The 25,959-nt window shown below is 41.9% G+C and overlaps 1 protein-coding gene across 4 annotated transcripts in view; it reads left to right on the plus strand.

The window, feature by feature from the left end:
- Positions 1-25,959, plus strand: part of adgra2 (adhesion G protein-coupled receptor A2) — a 180,856-nt gene that overhangs the window by 154,643 nt on the left and 254 nt on the right. The window contains exons 5-19 of one of the 4 annotated variants that reach the window (XM_034169935.1): positions 2,515-2,586; positions 11,736-11,899; positions 12,263-12,476; positions 12,612-12,776; positions 14,736-14,952; positions 15,019-15,168; positions 15,253-15,414; positions 17,231-17,434; positions 17,535-17,724; positions 18,726-18,934; positions 19,023-19,150; positions 22,173-22,296; positions 22,376-22,524; positions 23,972-24,061; positions 24,203-25,959. The exon at positions 24,203-25,959 is cut by the window's right edge and continues 254 nt beyond it. In XM_034169935.1, coding sequence (XP_034025826.1) covers positions 2,515-2,586; positions 11,736-11,899; positions 12,263-12,476; positions 12,612-12,776; positions 14,736-14,952; positions 15,019-15,168; positions 15,253-15,414; positions 17,231-17,434; positions 17,535-17,724; positions 18,726-18,934; positions 19,023-19,150; positions 22,173-22,296; positions 22,376-22,524; positions 23,972-24,061; positions 24,203-25,625 — 3,661 coding nt within the window. In that variant the 3' untranslated portion in view covers positions 25,626-25,959. Of the gene's footprint in view, positions 1-2,514; positions 2,587-11,735; positions 11,900-12,262; positions 12,477-12,611; positions 12,777-14,735; positions 14,953-15,018; positions 15,169-15,252; positions 15,415-17,230; positions 17,435-17,534; positions 17,725-18,725; positions 18,935-19,022; positions 19,151-22,172; positions 22,297-22,375; positions 22,525-23,968; positions 24,062-24,202 lie in introns of all 4 variants that reach the window. The other 3 variants (XM_034169934.1, XM_034169937.1, XM_034169936.1) reach the window with 3 other exon arrangements.

Below are 25,959 nucleotides of genomic sequence, written 5' to 3' on the forward strand. Positions count from 1 at the left end.
CAACTAACACCAAATTGTAGCTGAATCTGTACTGATTCAGTGAGGTGTCATCAGATTTGATGTAGCTTCAAATGTTATGGAGCTAGATCCAGAAGAAAACCGCCATTACAGAAAAATCATTTTTATACAATAACTTTTGAACTAATAAAGACATAAAAGTGATTCCAAGTTCTAGTGGTATGTTTTCATGGTCAAGGATGTCAAATATAAAGGAAAGAAAAGTGTATGTATCATAGCTTTGGTTGTAACACTGAATTGTTGAATAGATCACTGTGCCAAGGAGGGAATCTCTTTAGGGTCAGTGACCCTATGGCCTTGTTTAGAGAAGTGTTTCGTAAATGTTAAAAAATTCATATATTTGCAGTTTAGTTGAATAATAAATTGAATTTTGTCTCTTATTTGTTTATAAGTACATGCAATATCAATATCAGTGCTCAGATGACAGTAGCTTCTGGGAAAGGTGCAAGTTGCAATAAACTGTGATGCCAAGCGCTAAGGATACATGCTATCCAGTCACAGCAGATGAAACTTTTTTTACTACTGAGGGAAAAATCATTGTTAGACTTTTTTAGGTTCAATGATTCCACGGCGTGTAGATGTTATGGCGTCAGTGACCCCATGGCCTTGGCAGAGGTTTGCACTCTCTGAATGCTTCTAGTTATTGACATATTTTATGTAGACATTTGGTACACAGCTATCACCAACCTACACCAAACAAAAGTTAAAATTTTCTGTTAAATCCACAATAAAACATATTTTACAGTGCATCTGGAAAGTATTCACAGCGTTTCACTTTTTCCACATTTTGTTACGTTCCAGCCTTATTCCAAGGTTCAAAGGTGCATATGATTTCTAAGTTTGTTTTTATTTGTTTTTATTTTTAATAAATTTACAAAAATTTCCAATAAAAAAAATAAATAAATCCATGGTGTCATTATGGGGTGCTCTGAGTAGAATTTCTTTATTTTTTTGGGGGGGGGGGTGAATTTCCTCCATCTTGGAATAAGGTTGTACCATAAAATGCAGAGAAAGTGAAGCGCTGTGAATACTTTCTGGATGCACAGTATTAGATCCACAGCTCAGTGACCTCAGTGACATTTAGTCCACAGTGCCGTTATACCAACAGCATGGCTGCCTTTCCATTAAAAGGAAATAGAAGAAGAAATGTTCATATTGTATTAAATGTGCAATAAACATAATTTATCCTGACACAGAACCCTGTGCTGTCAGAACCCCAAATTTGGTGTAGATAGGCTCAAAACTGTACATTGTAAAAAGTGTAAGATGCAGTTGTTCATTCAAACTAAAAACTGTCATTTAAAACAAGATCAAATTATTGATTTGATTGTGAAACTCATTTTCTTTACATTTAGTGACATCAAGTTTGATTTGTGAAATGAAATAATTTAGATTATGTGAAGTCCAATATATTAGATGTGATATCTGGACATCATTTTTTTAGTTTAAGCAGGTTTATTTATTTATTTATTTTTTCTAACACACACACCATTGTCAGGGCGCTGCCATGCAAGACCTGCACAAATTCTATCTCTTTGTGTATAACATTTGTACTATTGCATTTTTTTAAGTAAAGTATTTCTTTTTTTTTAATGACTTAGGGTTTCTTCATAATAAAATCATGTCCTTTAAATTCAATGTGAATATTATTGAAATCCATGATGTAAAAGGTTCCACTGACATTATGTGAGATGGACAAATATTTTTAAGGTGTGAAGATTTTGCATTAATTATTGACGTATTTTTATGTAGACATTTGGTACATAACTATCACCAACCTACACCAAACAAAAGTTAAAATTTTCTGATAAATGCACAATAAAACATATTTCACAGTGCATCTGGAAAGTATTCACAGCATTTCACTTTATCCACATTTTGTTATGTTCCAGCCTTATTCCAAAGGTTCACCGAAAAGGTATTGATCAAAGGGTGTGAATACTTATGTGCATATGATTAATGAGTTTTTTATTATTATTATTTGAATACATTTACAAAAATTTCCCCCCCCAAAAAAAATGTTCCATGTTGTCATTATGGGGTGCTCTGAGTAGAATTTTTTTTTTTTGGGGGGGGGGGGGGGGGGGGGGAATGAATTTCCTCTATCCTGGAATAAGGTTGTAAGATAAAATGCAGAAAAAGTGAAGCGCTGTGAATACTTCCTGGATGCACAGTATTAGATCCACAGCTCAATGACCTCAGTGACTCAAGCCAACACTCCACCTCTTTACATTTAGTCCACAGTGCTGTTATACCAACAGCATGGCTGCCTGTTGATTAAAAGCATGTTTAAAAGCATGAATGTTCATAATGTATTAAATGCACAATAAACATATGTTATCCTGACACAGAACTCTGTGCTGTCAGGACCCCAAATTTGATGTAGATAGGCTCAAAACTGTACATTTCTAACACACACACACACACACACACAACAATGTACAGTCTGTGCTATAGAGAAAGTACATTTTTGATGTCTTATTTGTGTATTGCCAGGAATCTCTCTGGTAACATCATATCAACTGTGGATCCAAGTGTGTTCCAGGAACTACCGTCCCTCAAGCTAGTGTGAGTCTTTGACTGTTACAAATAAGTGACAATATTCCATATGCAAATTAGATCACATCAGAATTTTTTTTAATAAAAACACATAACATAAACATTGATTGGTGACCTTTCTAATCTGTCCTTTCTTGAAAGATATGACTGTATGTCAAATTGTTTTTGTGGTATATAGACAAGCAGCCCAATGAAGACAGTTATTCCTACTGATTCTACCAGTACGATTACGCAATAATAATTAAGAAAGCATTTGTTAATTCTTGACAAAAATTAAATATGATCATGTGTAAGGATTGAAATTGAAGCTAGTTATCATTCCTTAGCTTGTGATGAAAATAATATGACTAGCATTTTTAAGCAGTGATGTTTAGGCTCATTTGTATTGTGTAGTTTAGATGAATGATTTATACTAACCCATTCTGAAATACAACACAATTCATCAAATCAAAAAAGATTTGGTGACCACCTAACTCCTCTCACCATCTAAAACCTTACTTTTCCTTAACCTTGGAATATGTAATTTGATCTCACTTTAGAACGAAAAAGATATTAAAATTTTTCCAAATTGCCACAGTGTCATTTAAGGACGCACAGTGTTATGCACACACACACACACACACACACACACACACACACACACACACACACACACACACACACACACACACACACACACACACACACACACACACACACACACACACACACACACACACACACTCATATGACTACTACAGATATGCCACTGTTGGAAGCATTCCGAAAAATCCTCTTTTGAAATGGAGTTCAGCTCCACTGTCGTTGCAGCAATTATGTCCTCTCTTGTCTCAAATCTCGTTCCTTTCAATGGCATCTTGAGTTTGGGGAACAGCCAGAAGTCGCAAGGGGCCATATAAGGAAAGTAAGGAGCCTGTTGAACCACCGAAGTCTGGTTTTTCGTCAAAAAAGTCTGAATTAAGTGCGAGGAATGTGCTGGAGCATTGTCGTGATGGATGCACCAATTTCCTGTGGCCCACAACTCCGGTTTCTTGCGCTGCACAGCATTATGTAGGCGACGGAGGACATCCCTGTAATACTCCTTTGGATTGTTTGACCCTGTGGTGCGTACTCGTGGTGTACCACCCCACGGGAGTCAAAGAAAACAGTCAGCATCACCTTAACGTTGCTGCGCACTTGGCAAGCCTTCTTTGTTCTTGGTGACATGGAATGCTTCCACTGTAACGACTGAAATTTGGTTTCCGAGTCGAACCCGTACACCCAGGACTCATCACCAGTGATTATGGTGTCCATGAAGTCGGATTCACTCTTTGTGAAGTCCAACATGTCCTGTGAGACTTCAACACAAAGTTGCTTTTGCTCTGCCGTCAGCAACTTCGGCACAAATTTAGCCGCAACTCTTTTCATGCCCAAATTTTCTGTCACAATGGAATGTGCTGAAAAAGTGCTGATGTCCACCTCTTCTGCAATTTCTCGAACAGTCACACGATGGTCCCGCATCACCACATCGTTCACTTTGGAAATGATCTCGTCATTTCAGTGTGTTGATGGCCACCTGGAGCGCGGCTCACTCTCCACCGTTACACAGCTGTCTTTAAACCGGTTGTACCACTCCTTAATCCATGTGATGCTCATTGCATCATCTCCGAAAGCCGTCTGAATCTTCCGAATGGTTTCCACCTGCCTGTCGCCCAGTTTCTGGCAAAATCTGATGCAATAGCGCTGCTCCAATTGTTCCGTCATTTTCCTTGTAATAAAAATCCGCCCAGCGCGCTCCACACGTCCTCACACAAAGGCTGCTTACCAGGAACTGACGCAATCGACAAGCGGGAAAAAATTCACGCATGTGCACGAAGGTTCAAGGTTTGCTCACGCAAGCACACATGATTCAAATCCATCAGGTTTTTGCAAAAAATAAAAAGGTCAGATACTTATATATATATATATATATATATATATATATATATATATATATATACTCAACAAAAATATAAATGCAACACTTTTGGTTTTGCTCCCATTTTGTATGAGATGAACTCAACGATCTAAAACTTTTTCCGCATACACAATATCACCATTTCCGTCAAATACTGTGCACAAACCAGTCTAAATCTGTGATAGTGAGCACTTCTCCTTTGCTGAGATAATCCATCCCACCTCACAGGTGTGCCATACCAAGATGCTGATTAGACACCATGATTAGTGCACAGGTGTGCCTTAGACTGCTCACAATAAAAGGCCACTCTGAAAGGTGCAGTTTTGTTTTATTGGGGGGGGATACCAGTCAGTATCTGGTGTGACCATTTGCCTCATGCAGTGCAACACATCTCCTTCGCATAGCGTTGATCAGGTTGTCAATTGTGGCCTGTGGAATGTTGGTCCACTCCTCTTCAATGGCTGTGTGAAGTTGCTGGATATTGGCAGGAACTGGTACACGCTGTCGTATACGCCGGTCCAGAGCATCCCAAACATGCTCAATGGGTGACATGTCTGGTGAGTATGCCGGCCATGCAAGAACTGGGACATTTTCAGCTTCCAAGAATTGTGTACAGATCCTTGCAACATGGGGCCGTGCATTATCCTGCTGCAACATGAGGTGATGTTCTTGGATGTATGGCACAACAATGGGCCTCAGGATCTCGTCACGGTATCTCTGTGCATTCAAAATGCCATCAATAAAATGCACCTGTGTTCTTCGTCCATAACAGACGCCTACCCATACCATAACCCCACCGCCACCATGGGCCACTCGATCCACAACATTGACATCAGAAAACCGCTCACCCACATGATGCCACACACGCTGTCTGCCATCTGCCCTGGACAGTGTGAACCGGGATCCATCCGTGAAGAGAACACCTCTCCAACGTGCAAAACGCCAGCGAATGTGAGCATTTGCCCACTCAAGTCGGTTACGACGAACTGGAGTCAGGTCAAGACCCTGATGAGGACGACGAGCATGCAGATGAGCTTCCCTGAGACGGTTTCTGACAGTTTGTGCAGAAATTCTTTGGTTATGCAAACCGATTGTTTCAGCAGCTGTCCGAGTGGCTGGTCTCAGACGATCTTGGAGGTGAACATGCTGGATGTGGAGGTCCTGGGCTGGTGTGGTTACATGTGGTCTGTTGTGAGGCTGGTTGGATGTACTGCCAAATTCTCTGAAACGCCTTTGGAGACGGCTTATGGTAGAGAAATGAACATTCAATACACAAGCAACAGCTCTGGTTGACATTCCTGCTGTCAGCATGCCAATTGCACGCTCCCTCAAACCTTGCAACATCTGTGGCATTGTGCTGTGTGATAAAACTGCACCTTTCAGAGTGGCCTTTTATTGTGGGCAGTCTAAGGCACACCTGTGCACTAATCATGGTGTCTAATCAGCATCTTGGTATGGCACACCTGTGAGGTGGGATGGATTATCTCAGCAAAGGAGAAGTGCTCACTATCACAGATTTAGACTGGTTTGTAAACAATATTTGAGGGAAATGGTGATATTGTGTATGTGGAAAAAGTTTTAGATCTTTGAGTTCATCTCATACAAAATGGGAGCAAAACCAAAAGTGTTGCGTTTATATTTTTGTTGAGTGTACAACCCCTGGCAAAAATTATGGAATCACTGGCCTCGGAGGATGTTCATTCAGTTGTTTAATTTTGTAGAAAAAAAGATCACAGACATGACACAAAACTAAAGTCATTTCAAATGGCAACTTTCTGGCTTTAAGAAACACTATAAGAAATCAGGAAAAAACATTGTGGCAGTCAGTAACGGTTACTTTTTTAGACCAAGCAGAGGGAAAAAAAATATGGAATCACTCAATTCTGAGGAAAAATTTATGGAATCATGAAAAACAAAAGAACGCTCCAACACATCACTAGTATTTTGTTGCACCACCTCTGGCTTTTATAACAGCTTGCAGTCTCTGAGGCATGGACTTAATGAGTGACAAACAGTACTCTTCATCAATCTTGCTCCAACTTTCTCTGATTGCTGTTGCCAGATCAGCTTTGCAGGTTGAAGCCTTGTCATGGACCATTTTCTTCAACTTCCACCAAAGATTTTCAGTTGGATTAAGATCCGGAGTATTTGCAGGCCAACCAACATCTTTTGCAACATTGCGTGATGATTTACCCTCTTTTAAGAGTTTGATAATCCTCTCCTTTGTTTCAATTGACATCTCTCGTGTTGGAGCCATGATTCATGTCAGTCCACTTGGTGCAACAGCTCTCCAAGGTGTGATCACTCCTTTTTAGATGCAGACTAACGAGCAGATCTGATTTGATGCAGGAGTTAGTTTTGGGGATGAAAATTTACAGGGTGATTCCATAATTTATTCCTCAGAATTGAGTGAGTCCATATTTTTTTCCCTCTGCTTGGTCTAAAAAAGTAACCGTTACTGACTGCCACAATTTTTTTCCTGATTTCTTATAGTGTTTCTTAAAGCCAGAAAGTTGCCATTTGAAATGACTTTAGTTTTGTGATCTGCTTTTTTTCTACAAAATTAAACAACTGAATGAACATCCTCTGAGGCCGGTGATTTCCGTAATTTTTGCCAGCGGTTGTATATATACACACACACAAGAGCCTTTAGCCAGGAGGTTGTGTCATCAGATGGTTACCTTCTTCTTCTTCTTTTCGGCTGCTACCATTAGAAGATCAATTGCTTCCATCTCTTTGTCTTCACTCTTCTCCTCCTGCTTGGTGGCTCCATCCTCAGCATCCTTCTCTCTATATATCCTGGGTTCCTCCTCTGCACATGTGCAAACCATTTCAATCTCACCTCTCTGACTTTGTCTCCAACCCGTCCCACCTGAGTTGTCCCTCCGATGTGTTCCTTCCTAATCCTGTGCATTCTCATCCACTCCCAATGAAATTCACAACACCTCCAGCTCTGCCTCCTGCATTTTCTTAGTTCCACCGTCTCTAAGCCGTACAGCATACCTGGTCTCACTACTGTCATGTAAACTTTCCCCTTCACTCTTGATGATATTCTTCGGTCACAATTCACTCCTGCCACCTTTCTCCACCCACTCCACCCTGCCTGTACTCTCTTCTTCACCTCTCTGCCACACTCTTCATTACTTTGGACAGTTGACCACAAGTATTTAAACTCATCTACTTTCACCACTTCAACTCCTTGTAACTGCACTATTCCACCAGGCTCCCTCTCATTTATACACATGTACTCAGTCTTGCTCCTACTGACTTTCATTCCCCTTCTCCCCAAAGCATATCATCACCTCTGCAGGCTAGATTTAACTAGCTCTCTACTCTCACTACAGATCACAATGTCATCTGCAATCATCACCGTCCAATGGAGACTCCAATCTGATCTCATCTGTCAACCTGTCCATCACCATTGTGAACAAGAAAGGACTCAGAGCTGATCCTTGGTGTAATCCCATCTCCACCTTGAATGAGTCTGTCATTCCTACTGTGGATCTCACCGCTTTCACACTATCCTTGTACATGTCCTGCACTACTGTCACATACTTCTCTGTCACTCCAGATTTCCTCATACAATACCACAACTCTTCTCTTGACACCCTGTCATAACTTTTCTCTAAATCCACAAACACACAATGTAACTCCTTCTGGCCTTCTCTATACTTCTCCATCAGTATTTTCAGAGCAAACTTTACATCTGTCGTGCTCTTTCTCTGCATGAAACCATATTGCTGTTCACAGGTCTTCACCTGTTTTCTAAACCTAGCTTCTACTACTCTTTCCCATAGCTTTATGCTGTGGCTGATCAGCTTAATACCTCTGCAGTTACTGCAGCTCTGCACATCACCCTTGTTCTTAAAAATAGGAACCAGCACACGTCATCTCCACTCCTCAGGCATCCTGTCACTTTCCAAGATTTTATGAAACAATCTGATTAGACACTCCACTGCCTCCATCATTCATCAGCTCCTCAAAATATTCCCTCCACCTTCTCAACGCACTCTCCTCACTTGTCAGCACATCACCATCTGCATCTTTTATCACTCTAACCTGCTACACATCCTTTCCAGCTCTGTGCATTTGTCTGGCCAATCTGTACAAGTCCATTTCTCCTTCCTGACTATTCAACTTCTTGTACAGCTCACAATATGCCTTTTCCTTAGCTTTTGCCACATCTCCTATTGCATTACACCACATCTCCTTGTACTCCTGTCTACTTTCTTAATCTCTCTGATTATCCCAAAATGTTTTCGCCAACCTCTTTCTCCTTATGCTTTCCTGGACATCTTTGTTCCACCACCAAGTCTCCTTATCTTCCTTCTGCTGTCCAGATGTCACACCCAGTACCTTCCTAGCTGTCTCCCTCCCCACATCTACAGTACTTTTCCAGTTGTCCAAAGCTGCTTCTCCATCCACTGCCTCTCTCACCCGCTCACTGAATTTCACACAATACTCTTCCTCCTTCAGCTTCCACTATCTGATCCTTTGTTGAGCTCTCACTCTTATTCTTTACCTTTAAAGTCATCCTACAAACCACCATCCTGTGCTATCAAGCTACACTCTCTCACCACCTTACAGTCTCCAATTTCTTTTAGCTTGCGTCTCCGACAAAGAATGTTGTCCACCTGTGTGCACCTTTGACCACTCTTTTATATCACCCTGTGCTCCCCCCTTTTCCAAAAGTAGGAATCCACAGCCATTTCCATCCTTTTTGCAATATCAACTATCATCTGTCTTGCCACACTCCTATCCTTTATGCCATATCTACCTATTACTTCCTCATCATCTCTATTCCCTTTGCCAACATGGCCATTGAAGTCCTCTCCTATCACCACTCTTTCATACTTGGGCACACTCTCCACCACCTCATCTAACTCACTCCAAAAAAATTTCACCATCTCGCAACCTACTTGTGGGGCATGTGCACTGATGATATTCATCATCACCCCTTCAATTTACAACTTCACACTCATCACCCTGTCAGCTTAACCTCAAACGCACTGTTAACATACTCTTCCTTTAAAATAACCCCAACATCGTTTCTCTTCATATCCACACCATGATACAACAACTTGAACCCATCATCCTTCTAGTTTTCCTCTTCTCCCATTGTCTGTGGACACATTCTCCTCCTCTTCTTCTTTTTGCCCTGCAGTAGCCCAGTTTCCATCGGCACCCTGTTGGGCAATGGCACCAGTTGTTGTTGACCCTGGCCTCAACAGATCCGGTATGGAAATTCTACAACCCCAATTCCAATGAAGTTGGGACAAACCGATAAACTTTCTTGTTTTTGTGCAAATATTTGCTCATTTTTAAATGGATGCCTGCAACACGTTTCAAAAAAGCTGGGACAGTGGTATGTTTACCACTGTGTTACATCACCTTTCCTTCTAACAACACTCAATAAGCATTTGGGAACTGAGGACACTCATGATTGGGTATAAAAGGAGCATCCCCAAAAGTCTCAGCCGTTCACAAGCAAAGATGGGGTGAGGATCACCACTTTGTGAACAACTGCATGAAAAAATAGTTCAACAGTTTAAGAACAATGTTTCTCAACATTCAGTTGCAAGGAGTTTAAGGATTCCATCATCTACAGTCCATAATATAATAAGAAAATTCAGAGAATATGGAGAACTTTCTACACGTAAGTGGCAATCCCGAAAACCAACACTGAATGCCCGTGACTTTTGATCCCTCAGGCGGCACTGCATTAAAAACTGACATCATTGTGTAGAAGATCTTACTGTGTGGGCTCAGGAACACTTCAGAAATTGGGGTTGTACAAGTGCAAGTTAAAACTCTACCATGCAAAGTGAAAGCTATACATCAACAACATCCAGAAATGCCGCCACCTTCTCTGGGCCCGAGCTCATTTGAAAAGGGCAGATGCAAAGTGGAAAAGTGTGCTGTGGTCCGATGAGTCCACATTTCAAATTGTTTTTGGAAATCATGGACGTCATGTCCTCCAGACAAAAGAGGAAAAAGACCATCCAGATTGTTACCAGCGTAAAGTTCAAAAGCCAGCATCTGTGATGGTATGGGGGTGTGTTAGTGCCCATGGCATGGGCAACTTACACATATGTGATGGCACCAACAATGCTGAAAGGTACATCCAGGTTTTGAAGCAATACATGCTGCCATCCAAGCAACATCTTTTTCAAGGACGTCCCTGCTTATTTCAGCAAGACAATGCCAAGCCACATTCTGCACGTGTTACAACAGCGTGGCTTTGTAGTAAAAGAGTGCGGGTACTAGACTGGCCTGCCTGCAGTCCAAACCTGTCACCCACACAAAATGTGTGGCGCATTATGACGCACAAAATACAACAACGGAGACCCCGGACTGTTGAACAACTTAAGTCATACATCAAGCAAGAATGGGAAAGAATTCCACCTACAAAGCTTCAACAATTAGTGTCCTCAGTTCCCAAACACTTACTGAGTGTTGTTAGAAGGAAAGGTGATGTAACACAGTGGAAAACATACCACTGTCCCAGCTTATTTGAAATGTGTTGCAGGCATCTATTTCAAAATGAGCAAATATTTGCACAAAAACAATAAAGTTTATCAGTTTGAACATTAAATAATCTTGTCTTTGTGGTGTATTCAATTGAATATAGGTTGAAGAGGATTTGCAAATCATTGTATTCTGTTTTTATTTACATTTTACAAATGTCCCAACTTCATTGAAATTGGGGTTGCATTTGCTGATATGTCACACAAAATCTGTCATAATAGAGACAATAAGCTCATTTATGACAACAGAATGGATTGCAATTTTCTGTCAGCGGGGGGAAAAAAAGCTGTGGACACAGGTTGGATTCTATCTGCTTTAATTAAATGTTTAAAAACACACTCTGTGCACACTTTTTATTTTTATTTAAATGAAAGGACAGATCTACACATTTCTGGGGGTACAAAAACAGGCATGATTGCATCATTCCAAACTGCATTTCTAGACGTAGGTCATAGAACTTGAAACATCGTCTGACATGTTTCCTGGGTTGTCTTTGGTCACAAGAGTGTGTGACACTGGTTGTTTTTGAACCTGTCACATAGTGGGATGTGAGACCACTGTTTTTAGAACCAAGACTAAACATGCTAATCTTTCACCTGGGGCATCTGGAAATCACACGGGGCTTAATGCATGATGTAAAGTTAGAATAATGTCCCATCGGAGTGAAAGTGTATGTCCAACCTTCTCCCACCAGGAACTTCAATTCAGACTACCTGTCATGTGACTGTGGGTTGCAGTGGGTTCCAGGCTTCATCCGCAGCAGTTCCACCAGGGTGGGTGATGAGACACTGTGTGCCTATCCTAGGACCCTGAGGGGAAAGCCCCTGCGTGGACTCCGTGAAAGCCAGCTGACCTGTGGTGAGAACATATGAGTACCGTAGCTCAATGCTTTCTTTAGGAAAACATTGTCTTGTGGTTGACAAATCCTAAGTGCCGCACTTAAGATCTTATTGTTGCCATGGATGAACAGACCAAAAAAGGTTGCAGGAAATTAATTCCCCACATCTTAGTAATGATATATTACCAAAGCATCAGTGAGCTGTGTTGGCAACTAATCCCAGCTGCCTTTATGAATCGACGCAGTCTGCATCCAATCTGCTTTGAAACAGCACACAAATGACATCATCGGTGGCAACATTCAGCTGAGTTTGAGCAATGAGAGAGCAGCAGATATGAGCCTGAGTGTCACATACTTGCCATTTTCCCCTCTGTGTCGCTCAGACGGCCCTCTGGAGCCGCACACCCTGTCTCTGCTGCCGTCCCAGCGTCAGGTGGTGTTTGAAGGTGATCGGCTTCCCTTCCACTGCACCGCTGCCCTGATAGACCAAATCACCACTTTGCACTGGCGCCACAATGGTCAGCTGGTCACCTCTGACCCAGACATGGGGATCCAGCTGGAGAAGAGCGTGCTGCATGACTGCACGTTCATCACCAGGTGCAGTAAGGAGCACTGCACACTCTCTTTCCCCACACTGTGCTGTGATGTCTCTTTTAGTTCATATTTCAAAGCTTTAAATGTGTCACAGTTTTGAGATTGTGTGACGTTAACAGCTCTAACTTCCTTTTCCAGTGAGCTCATTCTAGCCAACATCCATGTGGAGGCCAGCGGGGAGTGGGAGTGTGTGGTGTCCACTGGGCGGGGCAATACGTCACTCAGCGTTGAAATATTGGTGTTGGAAAACAGCGCCTCCTTCTGCCCAGAGGATAAAGTTATCAACAACCGAGGAGAGTTCAGGTACATTACAGTTGCACACGACGTTAAAGAGAAAACAAAGGAGACACATCGGCACACTGTCTGAATAATTTCAAATGAACTTTCTCGTGAGCTCCAGTGAGCTGAACAGGGATCTGTCTCTGCTTTTGTTGCAAATAACTTTGTATTTGATCAATAAATTTACAGGTGATTTTAATCAATCACACAGTACTTACACTGTTATTCACTTCTTTATTTGATCAGGTAAGATGTTAGGAATGTGTCAATGTAATGAATTCTCAGTAGTGTTCCAAGCAGTTCAGAAGTGTACCTTGTTTTCCAAGCTATATGTTGCACCAGAGTACAAATAGCATCTGTCTAAAGATGTGCCATTCATTCATTTTATTGCCACTTGTGACAATTAAGGGTCACAGGAGAGCTGGAGCCTCACACTTTCATGAGCGCCACTAGCTTAGCTTATGGCAAGCTAAAGGTGGACTCTCTCATGTTGACCGAACAACTATCCAGTTTCTGGGTATTCTGTGTTAGTACACACCCGCGGGCAAAAAGTAGTTCCCAGATAATTGTGATATATTCCTGTGTGATAATGAGAAAATCTAATCTCAATCAATTCTAAAATTTACCAGTAATAAAAGTATAAAGAGAACTGAAGTTTTAAGAGTGGCCATAATAAATATTTAAGGAACTTAAAGTTTCTGAGCAATGTCACCTGTTATTGCTCAAGCACATTGTAAACACTGACACGATGGAGTTTGATGGAAGAGTTCAGAAAGATCCGATTGGAATGTTTTGATTACCATTTACAGTTGGCAATGAAAGACTTGGGTGTTAACTTCAGGTTAAAGTCAGAACAAGAAGTTGCACTAAAAGAGATCTGTCTGGGAAGAGGCACATTCTGTGTGTTGTCGCTCCAACGGGAGCGGCACGCTAAACAGGGTGCTGGAGCCTATCTTAGCAGTCAATGGGCAAAAGGTGGACAGGTCACCAGGGCCACATATTGAAAGGCAAACACACTCACACCTACGGTCAGTTTAAAGCTTCTAACTAACGAAACGTGCATGTCTGGAAGTGGGAGCACCTGGAGGGAACCCACACAAAAACATGAAGAACATGCAAACTCCACACAGAAAGGACCAGGTGGGAAGCGATACTAGGACCTTGTTTCTGTGAGGTGACAGTACTATCCACTAAACCACTAACTGTGTCACCTATGCATATGTATGCTTTTAATTTTGAATCATGGTGCTACCTGTCCATGCAACAAGAACCTAAATGATGATTCAAGCAGGGAAAGGGCTGTACACAGATGGTCAGATTTTCCGTTTGCAGTATTATGTTGCAGTAATTGCATGTAACACACTAAAATAAATGAATGCTTAAAAAACCCTTGCGATCTGCAATCAAGCCATGCATCTTTTTGATCACCTGCAAGAATCTCTCTAAATATAATGATTTTCTCAGCAAACCTTTTGTCTTTACATCACCATACTTTATTCACGATAGTATACATGTCCTCATTAAACTATATGAATATAAGATCAAGTTCCATTTTTTGGCCACTATAGATGTGAACGTCTTGTACACAGACCACAAAGAAGGCATGCTGTTTGAAAGCCACCAACTGACTTTATATTAAGACTCATAAAATGGACACTTAAAAACAATATTTTCCTCTTTCAAGACATGGTATTCTGACAACAGAAAGGTATAGCATTGAGAGCATGCTATGCACCAAGTCTTGCCAATCTATCTATGAGCCTCCAGGAAGAATATGTAATACAAAGATAAAATTAGGTTGAAGAGCAATGATGGACACATTCACACTGTTGTATTTCACACACAAATGGCAGAAACACACTACTTCAGGCCATAATTCCACTACATGTAAAACCTTTCCTCCCCAAGCTTGGTGGGCACACACCCAGACAGATGCACAGGACCAATTTAGGTACCTCATATTTCTCTGCTTTTAATCCCCAGGTGGCCTAGAACTCTGGCGGGCATCACCTCCCACCAGTACTGCCTGCAGCTGCGATATCCTTCCCTCCCAGTGGAGGGCGGTATGGAGCAGAAAAAAGCCTCTCGTTACTGTGACCGCACCGGAAAGTGGAAGGAAGGAAACTACTCCAACTGTCACTACACGAATGGCATCACCCGAGTCCTGCATACATTTATCCTGGTCAGTGCTACCACCAAGGTGATTCTTGTTCAGTTCACACATGATGGATTCGGGATCATACCCTCATTTCTTTTTACATTTCAGAGGCCCATCAATGCATCTAATGCTGTCACGGTGGCGCATCAGGTGCGGACATACACACTGGAGGCTGCAGGCTTCACTGACTCTGTGGATGTGTTATACATGGCGCAAATGATGGAGAAGTTCATGGAATACGTTGGACACCTACGAGAGGTGATAACAATAAAATGCATGTATGTTTCTCTAATTTTTCTCTCCCCCATGTTACAAATACTCTCCAACTATCATTTCTACTAGCTGTCGGAGGTGTTGGTGCAGATGGGCAGTAACCTGATGCAAGTAGACGACCAGATCCTGGGACTTGCACAGAGAGAGAAGAGAGCCTGCAGCTCCATAGTCTATTCGTTGGAGACACTAGCCTGGCCTCAGCTACACAGTCATGCTCAAGACTTCTCCATGGTACACCATGTCAAACTGGGTTTATTTGTCTCATGAAATCATACCATAAGCTGTGGCTCAGAGTGAGAGGATCACTATTGTCTGATGTTGAATTAGGTGACAACATTGATATGAGATCAGGTCTAGGGAGGCATGTTCTGGTGGCACACATCAGTGTATTCACCACGCTACTGAACCAACCTGAGTCCTTGTAGGCATCCACCAAGGCAGACAAAGGGTGCATTCTGACTTCCCAAGAGCAGCCATCTATCTGCTGCAGCCAGGTGATACATGGGCGTCACCGTGGCCTTTTTCTTTTTGCTGGGGTCCAAACAATGTATGCTGGACATTACTCAGAGAAGTGTGCCATATACATAGTCTACACTGATGTTTCCCTACAATGCAAGCAGTAAGCAGCCTCCGAAGAAACTTTGTAGCAATCACGTCCAGTTCTTATCTGAGAGGATTGGCTTTTGTGGTGTTACTAGAAGGTTTTACGCTAAGCTACAGTGTGAGACTCAGTGTTTCTTCAGACTAAAAAAAAAACAAAATTGCTGTGTTATGAGTTGTTTTAAAACTTACGAACAGAGTCTTTGATGACGGAAAGTCCTACACTTAAGTTGTGAACAAACTAGTTGTGATACAAATAGCCAGAATTTTCTTGTCTTGTTAAAATGTTAGTGTTAAAACTAAATACTAGTAGATTTTTCTTTGTGGTACTTAGAGAGTTAAGGAACACTTCACACTATGAGGTGAAGTTTTAATCACAATTTCCCTATTTTCACCCACTAGAATATTGCGTGGCAATTTTGGAGATGGAACAGGAAATAGCAGGTGTAATGCTAGATGCATCTTGTTGCTATTTTCAACAAATATATTCCACAAAATATCCTTTAATATGGTACATTCTTTTATATGATTCAAACATTTTTTTTCATGCAACATCAGCCAAAAACTCTGGTGACCCTGGAAAACCCTCTCTTAACATAAGCATCACCTCCTGTCTATGACTTGAATCACAATAATTGCTGCCGTCTTGGCCTTAGACCAGGACTAACAGGCCTAAGCTACCTCAAAAGGATGTTCTAAATGTTAAACCTCTGAACTACAGCTAGTTGGGTTTAACTTGCATAGTCTATCCCCATAGCACACCACCATTTTTAGTTTTTGACTCAAGTTTGAGTATTAAGCCTTAGTCTCATTCTATTTCCATTAGTACTACTTCATAAAGCTAGGTCCAAGTCTCATAGCCACACAGGGCCGTAAAGGCCCTATAAGACCTGCACCTTTCTATTCATCATCCCAATACAAAATGAGGAACTGCCTGATAGAATGAAAGTGACATGCAGAATTAGTAAAGCCAGACTAGAAGCACAATTGCAACTTAGCATCTATACAGAGTTAAACCCCAGTGACTTCAACTTTGACAAAACAACATCTATATGACAGCTGTAGTTTGAACATCTTCATGGATATTAAGTCTGTGGTAATAGAGATGCCACTGAAGAAAGATGCCAACTGTGGAAGTTACTGGATGAAGATGCACCTGTTGATGGACATATTATTTTGGCAGTAGGGTGAATATGCATTTGGTTGTGCTTAATTCTAATGACACTGTCCATTCAGAACACCCTAAATCTGTGCTCAGACTTCATGACCTGGGAGGTGTAGTCCAACAGACAGCTGGTCCTCAGATTTTACTTTGACAATAACAGAGATTTGTAGAAATGTATATCTAATTTACAGTTTTGTTTTCTGCATGGAGGACTAAATTGGATTTTTGTATGCATCATGAGAGAAGTTATTGTATCAGCTGTATTTCAATCCACTTCTACAGGTGTCCCGGAACATAGTGATGGAGGCCCACCTAATTCGACCCTCTCACTTTACCGGCTTAACTTGTACTGCGTATCAGCGCCGTGAGTCCTTAACAGCTAGTGTGGGAGTGGAAGTGGGAATGGAGTCCATCCCTGAGCAGCAGCTCTGTTTCCGCTGCAGCACTGGCTCCCACAACATGTCCCTAAACAATTTTTCCATGAAGGTGAGCCACCTCCACTTGTACCTGCACCCAGAATCACCAAAGTGCACCGGTAAATTCTGTCATGAAATCTTTTGTGTGTGTGCTTTTTTTTTACCTTCAGAATACAGTAGCTCTGGCCTCTGTGACTCTCCCAGCCTCCCTGTTTCCTCCTGATGCTCCTGCAAACTGTAAGCTGCAGTTTGTAGCCTACAGAACAGGAAGCTTTTTCCCCGTGACCGGGAACTCGAACAGTGCAGGGGAACCCTCCCGCCGGCGTAGCGTCAACACTCCTGTCATCTTTGTAGGCCTAGGTGAGGAAATAATGATGTCATTCTGGGAAATGCAGGAAAAAGCAAACCAGTATACAACCCCAAATCTGGGGAAGACACGGAAAATGAAAATAAATAAAAAAACAACTATATATATATATATATATATATATATATATATATATATATATATATATAAACACAATGCTAAAATACCCTTGGCCGTATGAGCATTTAACTTTTAATGGCGTCTGCAGGAGGGCGTGTGTGTGCGCATACATGAGCTTTTGAAAAAAGCAGAAGTTACCATTGAACACATGTGATGTGCATGCATGCTGACGTCCACGAGATGTGTTGTAAATCGCCCCAGAGGTATCAGTTTACTAAAACAGTGTTTTCAGTTTTAGAAGTGTTTATTTCTCACTAGCTTTTAGATAATATGTGAGAAACATGTTATATTTACATAGAAACGCAGTGGTTTCGGAGCGGATTCCGCCATGTTGAATTAGCAACCAGAGAGAAACGTCACGATGCCTCTCTGCCCTGATTGGCTGTCATCCCCCCCCCCCCCCCCCCCCAAAGCAATGTATGATTCATAGCATAAAAATTGGAAAGAAAATGTGACCTTTTGACCTCTTAAAATAGGTCAAGGTTAGCCATCTTTGAACTTGTCCAAAGTCTGTGTCCCAAGAATGTTCCATGTGAATTTGAAGACTCTGGCAGTAATAGGACTGGACTTATGCTGAACACAGACAGATGGACAGATGGACAGACATAAACCTTCACAATACCTGATGGCCATATTTTGATGGCCTCAGGTAAAAACTGATCCCAGCATTTACTTTGATGTCTGTTCTATTGCACACTGTATGAACTCCAGATATTTCACTTTTTGTGTGGTCAACTTTGCAGTTGTTTTATTTTTATTTCTATTTTCCATATCATTCCCACTTTTTCTGATTTTGGGGTTCTGTTTAATGCTGGATTTATGGCTACCAATTATACAGATTTGCAGTTCGTAACTTCTGTCTTCTTTGTCACAGACGGCTGCAACATGTGGAACCACTCGGATGCCATATGGGTCTCTCTGCGCCACCTGTCCCCTGGTACTGATGCTGTGGCAGCCCAGTGGAGCCTGAAGGCGCAGGAGAGGCAAGGAGGATGGAGCCAGGAAGGCTGTCAGCTGGTCCACAGTGACAGCAGCATCTCCACAATGCGCTGCTCGCTGCTGAGCAACTATGCCGTGCTGCAGGTAGTGTGATTATTGAATGAGACAGGGACACGGGATTGTCCCTCCTGAGTGACAATTTAGTTTATATTTTTTTCTCTCGCTTTAACAGGAGGTGCCTGACTTCCCCACCTCAACACCCATCTCTGTCAGAGTACTCCACCCTGTGGTCTACACGTGTACTGCAGTGCTGCTCCTTTGTCTCTTCACTATTATCATCACACACATTCTACACCACAGGTATTACACATGTTAAAAATTACCCTTGCTGTGAGCTAATGATTCATTTTCAAGCTATTTTTGATCAGACAATTAAAGCAGGTGGGTCTGTGGGATTGGAGCTTGTCAAGCAGTAACCTTGGGTTTTCCAAAATGAAGTATAACAGGAAGAAGAAAAAGCTGCAGTTCCTTGACTGGCTGCAAAGGGGAGCAGGTTCCCATAAACTCCCATGTTAAAAAGTCCAACTTTTTTATAGCTCCTTAGCTTAAGACATTTTAAACTTAAAAGTTATGCATAATTAGGAGTGTGGTCACGTTGAGTAACAGCTAGTGTATTGCCGCTGTGAGCTGAACTCAGACTCATAGAGCCAAATGCGCCGAGGGCATGAGTTGTGGCTGTTGTGGAGGAGCATGTCTGTCATTTCTGGGCATTTTATTACAAATATTTGTAATAATTTGGCTTGTTGTGTGGTTAATTGTCCTCACTGATCATCAAAGATGTTTGTGCTCCGGTATTTCCCTGAACAAAATTTTCATCTTATTTAATTTTGGATGCTAACAACATCAGCATTTTTAGCAGTTATCGGTAGCTTCATGACATTAAGTCCAGTTAATCCACAGTGACGGAGGAAATAAGTGGCTCATAATTTTAATGCCCACACTGATGTCACACATTCCAAAAAAATATCTGATTTAATAAACACCCGAATTAAGGTCAGCTAGTTGGCTTAGCTTTTTCAGTAACTCTTTAAGCGTCACATGGCACTAATGAAGGACACCAAAGCAAAAACGAAACAAGAAATCTGGACTTACATTGACTTTTGGAGACAATTTTTAACCGTTGTCCAGTTTCATTCCTGTAGCTGGCACTTCAGAATTTTCAAACTGTTGAAAAATGTGGATGAATCATGACGACAACTTCAATTTTGTTTTGCTTTCTGTCTTGACGGTTCCTCATCGTTTGCGTAGTTCCCGTACCGTCAGCATTCCATTTGATTGTCGTCCAACTTCCCAAGTCCTACGTCTTGCACGAACATTGACGATATCTGAACGGATCAATAACTAAAGATCTGACGACCTGAACGTGACCCGTCCATGTGTGGGATGAAAAGCAATGTTTTCATACAGAAACAATAGCAGCAAGAACAGTTGATCAACTACTTAATTATTTACACACGTTGCAGCCGTCTCTGTTTGCAATGTGCATGTGCGCGCACATGTTTACAACCAGATCCCACAGCTGCAAAGCGTCAAGGTCGGCGTTCGCTTCGTTTTTCTTTTGTTAGTTTTGCTTTTGTTTCATTCTTTTATGCGCTCTGCACTCGCAGGCTTTTCGGTGATGGGAGAAGTGCCGGGGTCCCGTCGAGATGAGGTGCGTCGCACAACTGCACATGTGGAGATGATGTAACTGGCTCGACGTGCAACTGCGCATGCGGATTTTGTTTTTTTGGGGGGTTTTTTTCCATCAAAGTTTTTTTTTTATTAATTGTATTCAGTGTATTTATAGCCTAGTAAGTAAAACATTTTCTGTATTTTATGTTAGGAGCATAAATGTATGTATATGTATATTTTGCCTGTCGAAATAAGATAACTCCAGGTTAAAAATACTTATCGTTTTATAGTGAGTAGATTTTATACATTACTACGTTCGGATGAACAATTTATACATTTACTTGCCCATCAAAATAAGCGAACTTTGTCAAGTAATTTTTTCAATGCATACGTGCAGTTACGCGAGGAACCTCACCTCGACGACGCACCTCATCTGGACAGAACATCGGTTCATTTTTTTCACTTTTTCTTTTGTGGCTTTGTGACTTTTTCGCCTTCATTCAGCGATTGCCGTGTGATCGGGGCTTAAGACAGTCAAGTGTTTGGGCTTCTTTTGTCCCATCCAGGTCATTGAGGGTCTCGCCCAGGCTCCACCTCTTTACCTATTCATGGGTGTGCTGTAATGTAGGCAGAGTAAACATTGTCAACAAGGCAACACCCACAGCAGCAATTTTTGGACTTCAAAAAGGTTCTTTCGGGTCTCTATACAAAACCTATGGGTGACTTCATGCAGGGTTTCTCCATACAGTCTATAATCGGGGTTTGATTCCAGGTGTGTGCTTCAGGCTGTCTGTGTCTTTGGAGAAGACATTTCATCTTGACCCAACACACCTAGCTGTAAATTGGCAGTCTTTGCTGGGGCAGCAAACTCTCATCCGCTTAACATAAGCACCTGTTTGGTGGGTCTCGAGGCCTGTACTGGATGCAATTAAACTGTTCAGAAAAAGTAAAAATTTACAAACTGACGCCTTCAGTTTGCTTGGTCTATTGTATAATACCCCAAATTTTCCATTGACAGTCACATAAACGCAGCCAGTCCTCACGTTGTACAATCAGCCACATTTACTGCAGCATTTTCTGTTCACAAAGAAATTAAATAACTCAGTTATTAAAATGTTTCATTGAATAACTGTTTTAGCACAAGTTTTGGAAATGCAAGCAGGAGGTTTGTTTTACTCTAAGCCTTGCAATTTCATTTCCAAGTTTGAATTCAATGTATTCACCTACTGGCCACGCAATTGGTGCAAATCCAGCAGCTCAGCAAAGTGGAATCATTTGCAATAGGGGAAGAAAGTATTACTGTAAAACACTATACTTACTTTTGCAAACAACTCTTCAAATACTTGCAGCGTTGTTGAGTTGATGTAATGTATGAAGAATTGAGCACTTAACTGGTAAATACAAGTGTTTCACTGTAATCTTTTTTTCTACACATTGTCCATTGACTCTATGACTCGTGCTGGTTAGCTCAGATGGTTAGCAGGAGATGCTAGTAATCCCGAGGACATCATTGGACAAATATTCATGATGTTACTAATAAAGCTCTTTAATCTGACAGACGGCACCTTTGAGCCAATAAATGAACTGCTCAAGCTTAACCTGAAGCTTGAGCCAGCTGATTTGAAGCTGATACGTGTTCATTATCAGATTTTTCAATTGTAGTTTAAAATTTTGCTTCATCTCGCCTTTATTTCACTGTTTTCCACTACAGCTCCATTCACATATCAAGAAAAAGCTGGCACACAATCTTGAACACCTGCTTCCACATTGCCATGACAACAGCCATCTATACGGGTGGAATAAGCTTGACCAGCTACCCGGTGGTTTGTCAAGCGGTAAGGCCTTATTTTACGCCGTCTCATTTGGCCGTTCATCTTTGTGCTCAGTGTTTAATTCCAAGGTACTGTGCCACAGGTGGGAATCGCTCTGCACTACTCCTCGCTGTCCACGCTGCTGTGGATCGGAGTCAGCGCCAGGGTCATCTACAAAGAGGCGGTTTGGAGAATTCCTCATCAGCCGGACGGAGAGTCTCCTGCTCCACCAACTCAGCGACCTATGCTCCGGTCAGCCGCTTCACCATCACCCACGCCTTCCACCATCAGACTGTTTGGTGCCATTGAGCATTGCGTTTAAAAAGAAGAAGAGGGTGTTCTTGTGCACGGCCACCCAAATTGTACACCGTCAAAGATCATCATTGTATCCAACAACTAAAGTCCCTCTGTTATTCGGAAGTCTTGGACAGACATAATAGAGATTTTCCGCAATAAACCCAGATGACCTCAGAGAAGGGAAAGGGAGGAACGTACCAGCTGTGCAAAAGTAGGAGTGTCATAAATCTGATTCATGGGGTTTAGTGTCTCTCTCAATTTTTCCTATCCCCCTATTCCCTTGTGAGCCCAAAGCTGTGATCATACACTGAGTACTGCCCTGTTAGCCACCCGTTTATGACGGCTCAGCCACATGGGAACAGGCAATAAATTCTCAAGCACAGTGATTGTTTCACCAAGACTGAAAGAACACAATCTATACCATCATTCTCTAAGCCCCGAATCTGTACATCTTTTATATAATAGCCTGTCCAGCAAAAAATTCAAACGCTACAAATAGAGGGTCATTTTTTTCAGGCAACGTGTATAATTACCTGAAGATGTGCAGTAAGATTTTTCAAAGCAAATGTATAACTCTGTGTTTCTTTAAGTACATTATAAATCCTGTTGCTGACAGTGGCATATCGCACACCTCATGCTAATGTTAACCCATTAGTATCATGTTATGTGATGCTTGTGAGTTGTCATGCTAACGGTATCCCACTAGCATTGAGCTATGTGATGCTAGCAACATTTCAAGATGTGAATGATTAAATCCATTGTGAATCACTGCTTTAAGGCACTCTCCTCGCTCAGGTCTTCAGCTGGTACAAGTACGTTTTTGAAGCACATTATAAATCCCTTTGCTCACAGTGGAGCTACTCAGCTCATGCTAATGCCAAGCTAATTATACAACATATTATATAAAGACTGTAAGGTCACTAAAAATGAATAAACAGTAATGCAACGCAAATGCTTCATTTACCAATTAACAACTCTAGCTGGATTAAATACATATAATTTAGAAGGACCTTGGAACATATTTCAGTATTTTCCCAATAACTGCTATGAGGAATGACTAATATATATATATATATATATATATATATATATATATATATATATATATATATATATATATATATATATATGACTAAATAACCCGACTTTTGTAATTATTATATTTTATATGCTTCATAAATGTAATTTAATTTTTTTTTGAGAATTTCAGCTACATTAGAGTGGATTTATCCAGTCTATTCATCTTATAGACAACCAGAGAGACATAAAAACACATACAGGAAAATTACATCACAAGGCAGCGTTTAAAAACAGCATAGCAGCCAAAGGTCACCTGTGACTCGATGTATTCTTCACATCTAAAATGATAACTTGTGTTTTATATTTTTCTCTGATATTCAAGGTTCTACTTGATAGCTGGTGGAGTTCCTCTCATCATTTGTGGGATCACCGCCGCTGTCAATGTCAGTAACTATGGCGACAACAGCCCTTAGTGAGTACTTCATATTTTTGGAGCAGTTATGTTGTTTTTTATGTTTAGCATTGAATGGAAAAAATGTAGTGATATGTTGAAAGCACAAAGATGTCTTTGTTTTTGCATGGACCCTGCTGACTTCTTCCCTGGGTTTTGCAGCTGCTGGTTGGTGTGGCGCCCCAGTCTGGGGTCTTTCTTTGTCCCTGCTGGTCTAGTGGTGTTGGTGACCTGGATTTATTTCTTGTGCACTGTGTTCCGCCTGAGGCACCGCATGACCAAAGAATGTGCAGGAACCTCGCTCCCCTCTCCTGTGACTGAGAGTCGACCTGCTTTACAAGGAAGCTCCAGTCTGCTCTCCACAGACTCTGTCGTGGGCCCTGTAAACCCTGTTGTGGCTCCAGAGGACCAGTACACTCTGAAGACCCAGTTCTTGGTGCTAGTAGCCACCCACTTTCTTTATGTTGCATTGTGGTGTTGTGCAGCGATGGCGGTGTGGCTGTCAGGACATACCAGCTTGTTGTTCAGTTGTCTCTACGGGATGACCGCCATAGTCCTGGGAGTGTTTCTGGTGGTGCACCACTGCTTCCGGCGTCTGGATGTACAGGCATCCTGGCTGTCATGCTGCCCGGGCTATCGCCGCTCCCAACCCATGTCAACGTACACACACACCTGCACCACTGGAAGTGGAGGGCAAACCTCTGAGCAGGGATCTCAACTTTTCATCAACTGCCATCCACCCAATGACTCTCATAACTCCTCATCAGCCAGGTCATCTTCCACTCCAAGTGGAATCAGCAGTGTGGGGCCCGGGCCATGCAAGCTCACCAATTTACTGCAAGTGGCACAAGACAATCCAAACAACACGTCACGTGCCCCTATGGGCACGAACACCAGCACCAGTACTGACAACATCACCAAGCCAACAAACAACATTCTCCCCTCCCTCAACTCTGCCGCTCTAGTGCATTCCCAGAGGAGGAAGGTCAGCAGCAGAACTAAACTAGGGAGTAGCCAATATCATCATCATCGCAGTGAGAGTAGAGGTCACTACCGTCTCAAAGCTTTAAGGACTGCTGGAGGCGGGGGGAGCCTGGGAGCACTAGGACCGACTGGTTTAGATAACCTCAATTCTTTACACGGTGTTTACAAACAGGCGACGAGCGAGAATGGCAGCGTCCACCACAGCCTCTCAGAGAGCCAGGCCGGCCCACAAACCAACGGCAAGCGAGCCGGAGACGTTATGGTCACGAGCCCCTCAGAGGGGAGCGACGGCGGCAGCAGCGGCAGCCGCAAACCTTTCCCCTTGCTGCCTTCCATGGCCAGCAGAGCAGCTATGCACTGCGCTCAAAGGCGCTGTGCCAGTAGAGACAACTTAAAACTGGCTGCTGCCGTGGAGAGAGAAGCCAAGCGCTGCTCCTACCCTTTGAACAGTGTCACCACTACAGTGCCAGGGGCAGCCACTCCAAATGGCAACATCAAAAACTCTGTCATAGAGCTGGAGCAGGATATGAGTGGTACTGACCAATCCCAGAGCTCCGTCGGAATGAAGAGTGGTTTATGGAAGAGTGAAACCACAGTGTGACCGACACGTATTTCTGAGCTTCTATGGATGATCTCAACATATTCTTAATTGGGTCATGTTTCAATGGTCTCATGATTATAATAATTATATAATTTATATAAAATCATGGAGGCATCCAGGAACCTAAACTGGTATCTTTGCCTCAGCAGAATTATAAGTTTTCTGTGAAATGGTAAAAGTGGCAAGTTTTTTATATATTTTATTTTAAATAGTACTTTTCAAAGACTGGATACTCATTTATTGATGAAATCACAAAAACCATATGATATTTCTGAGATTGGCATATAATGTTGATTTTGGAAGTCTAATAAAAGCTTTATTGTTTGATTTTTCT

Source organism: Thalassophryne amazonica, chromosome 5, assembly GCF_902500255.1.
Source record: "Thalassophryne amazonica chromosome 5, fThaAma1.1, whole genome shotgun sequence".
In the NCBI taxonomy this organism is placed as follows: domain Eukaryota; kingdom Metazoa; phylum Chordata; class Actinopteri; order Batrachoidiformes; family Batrachoididae; genus Thalassophryne; species Thalassophryne amazonica.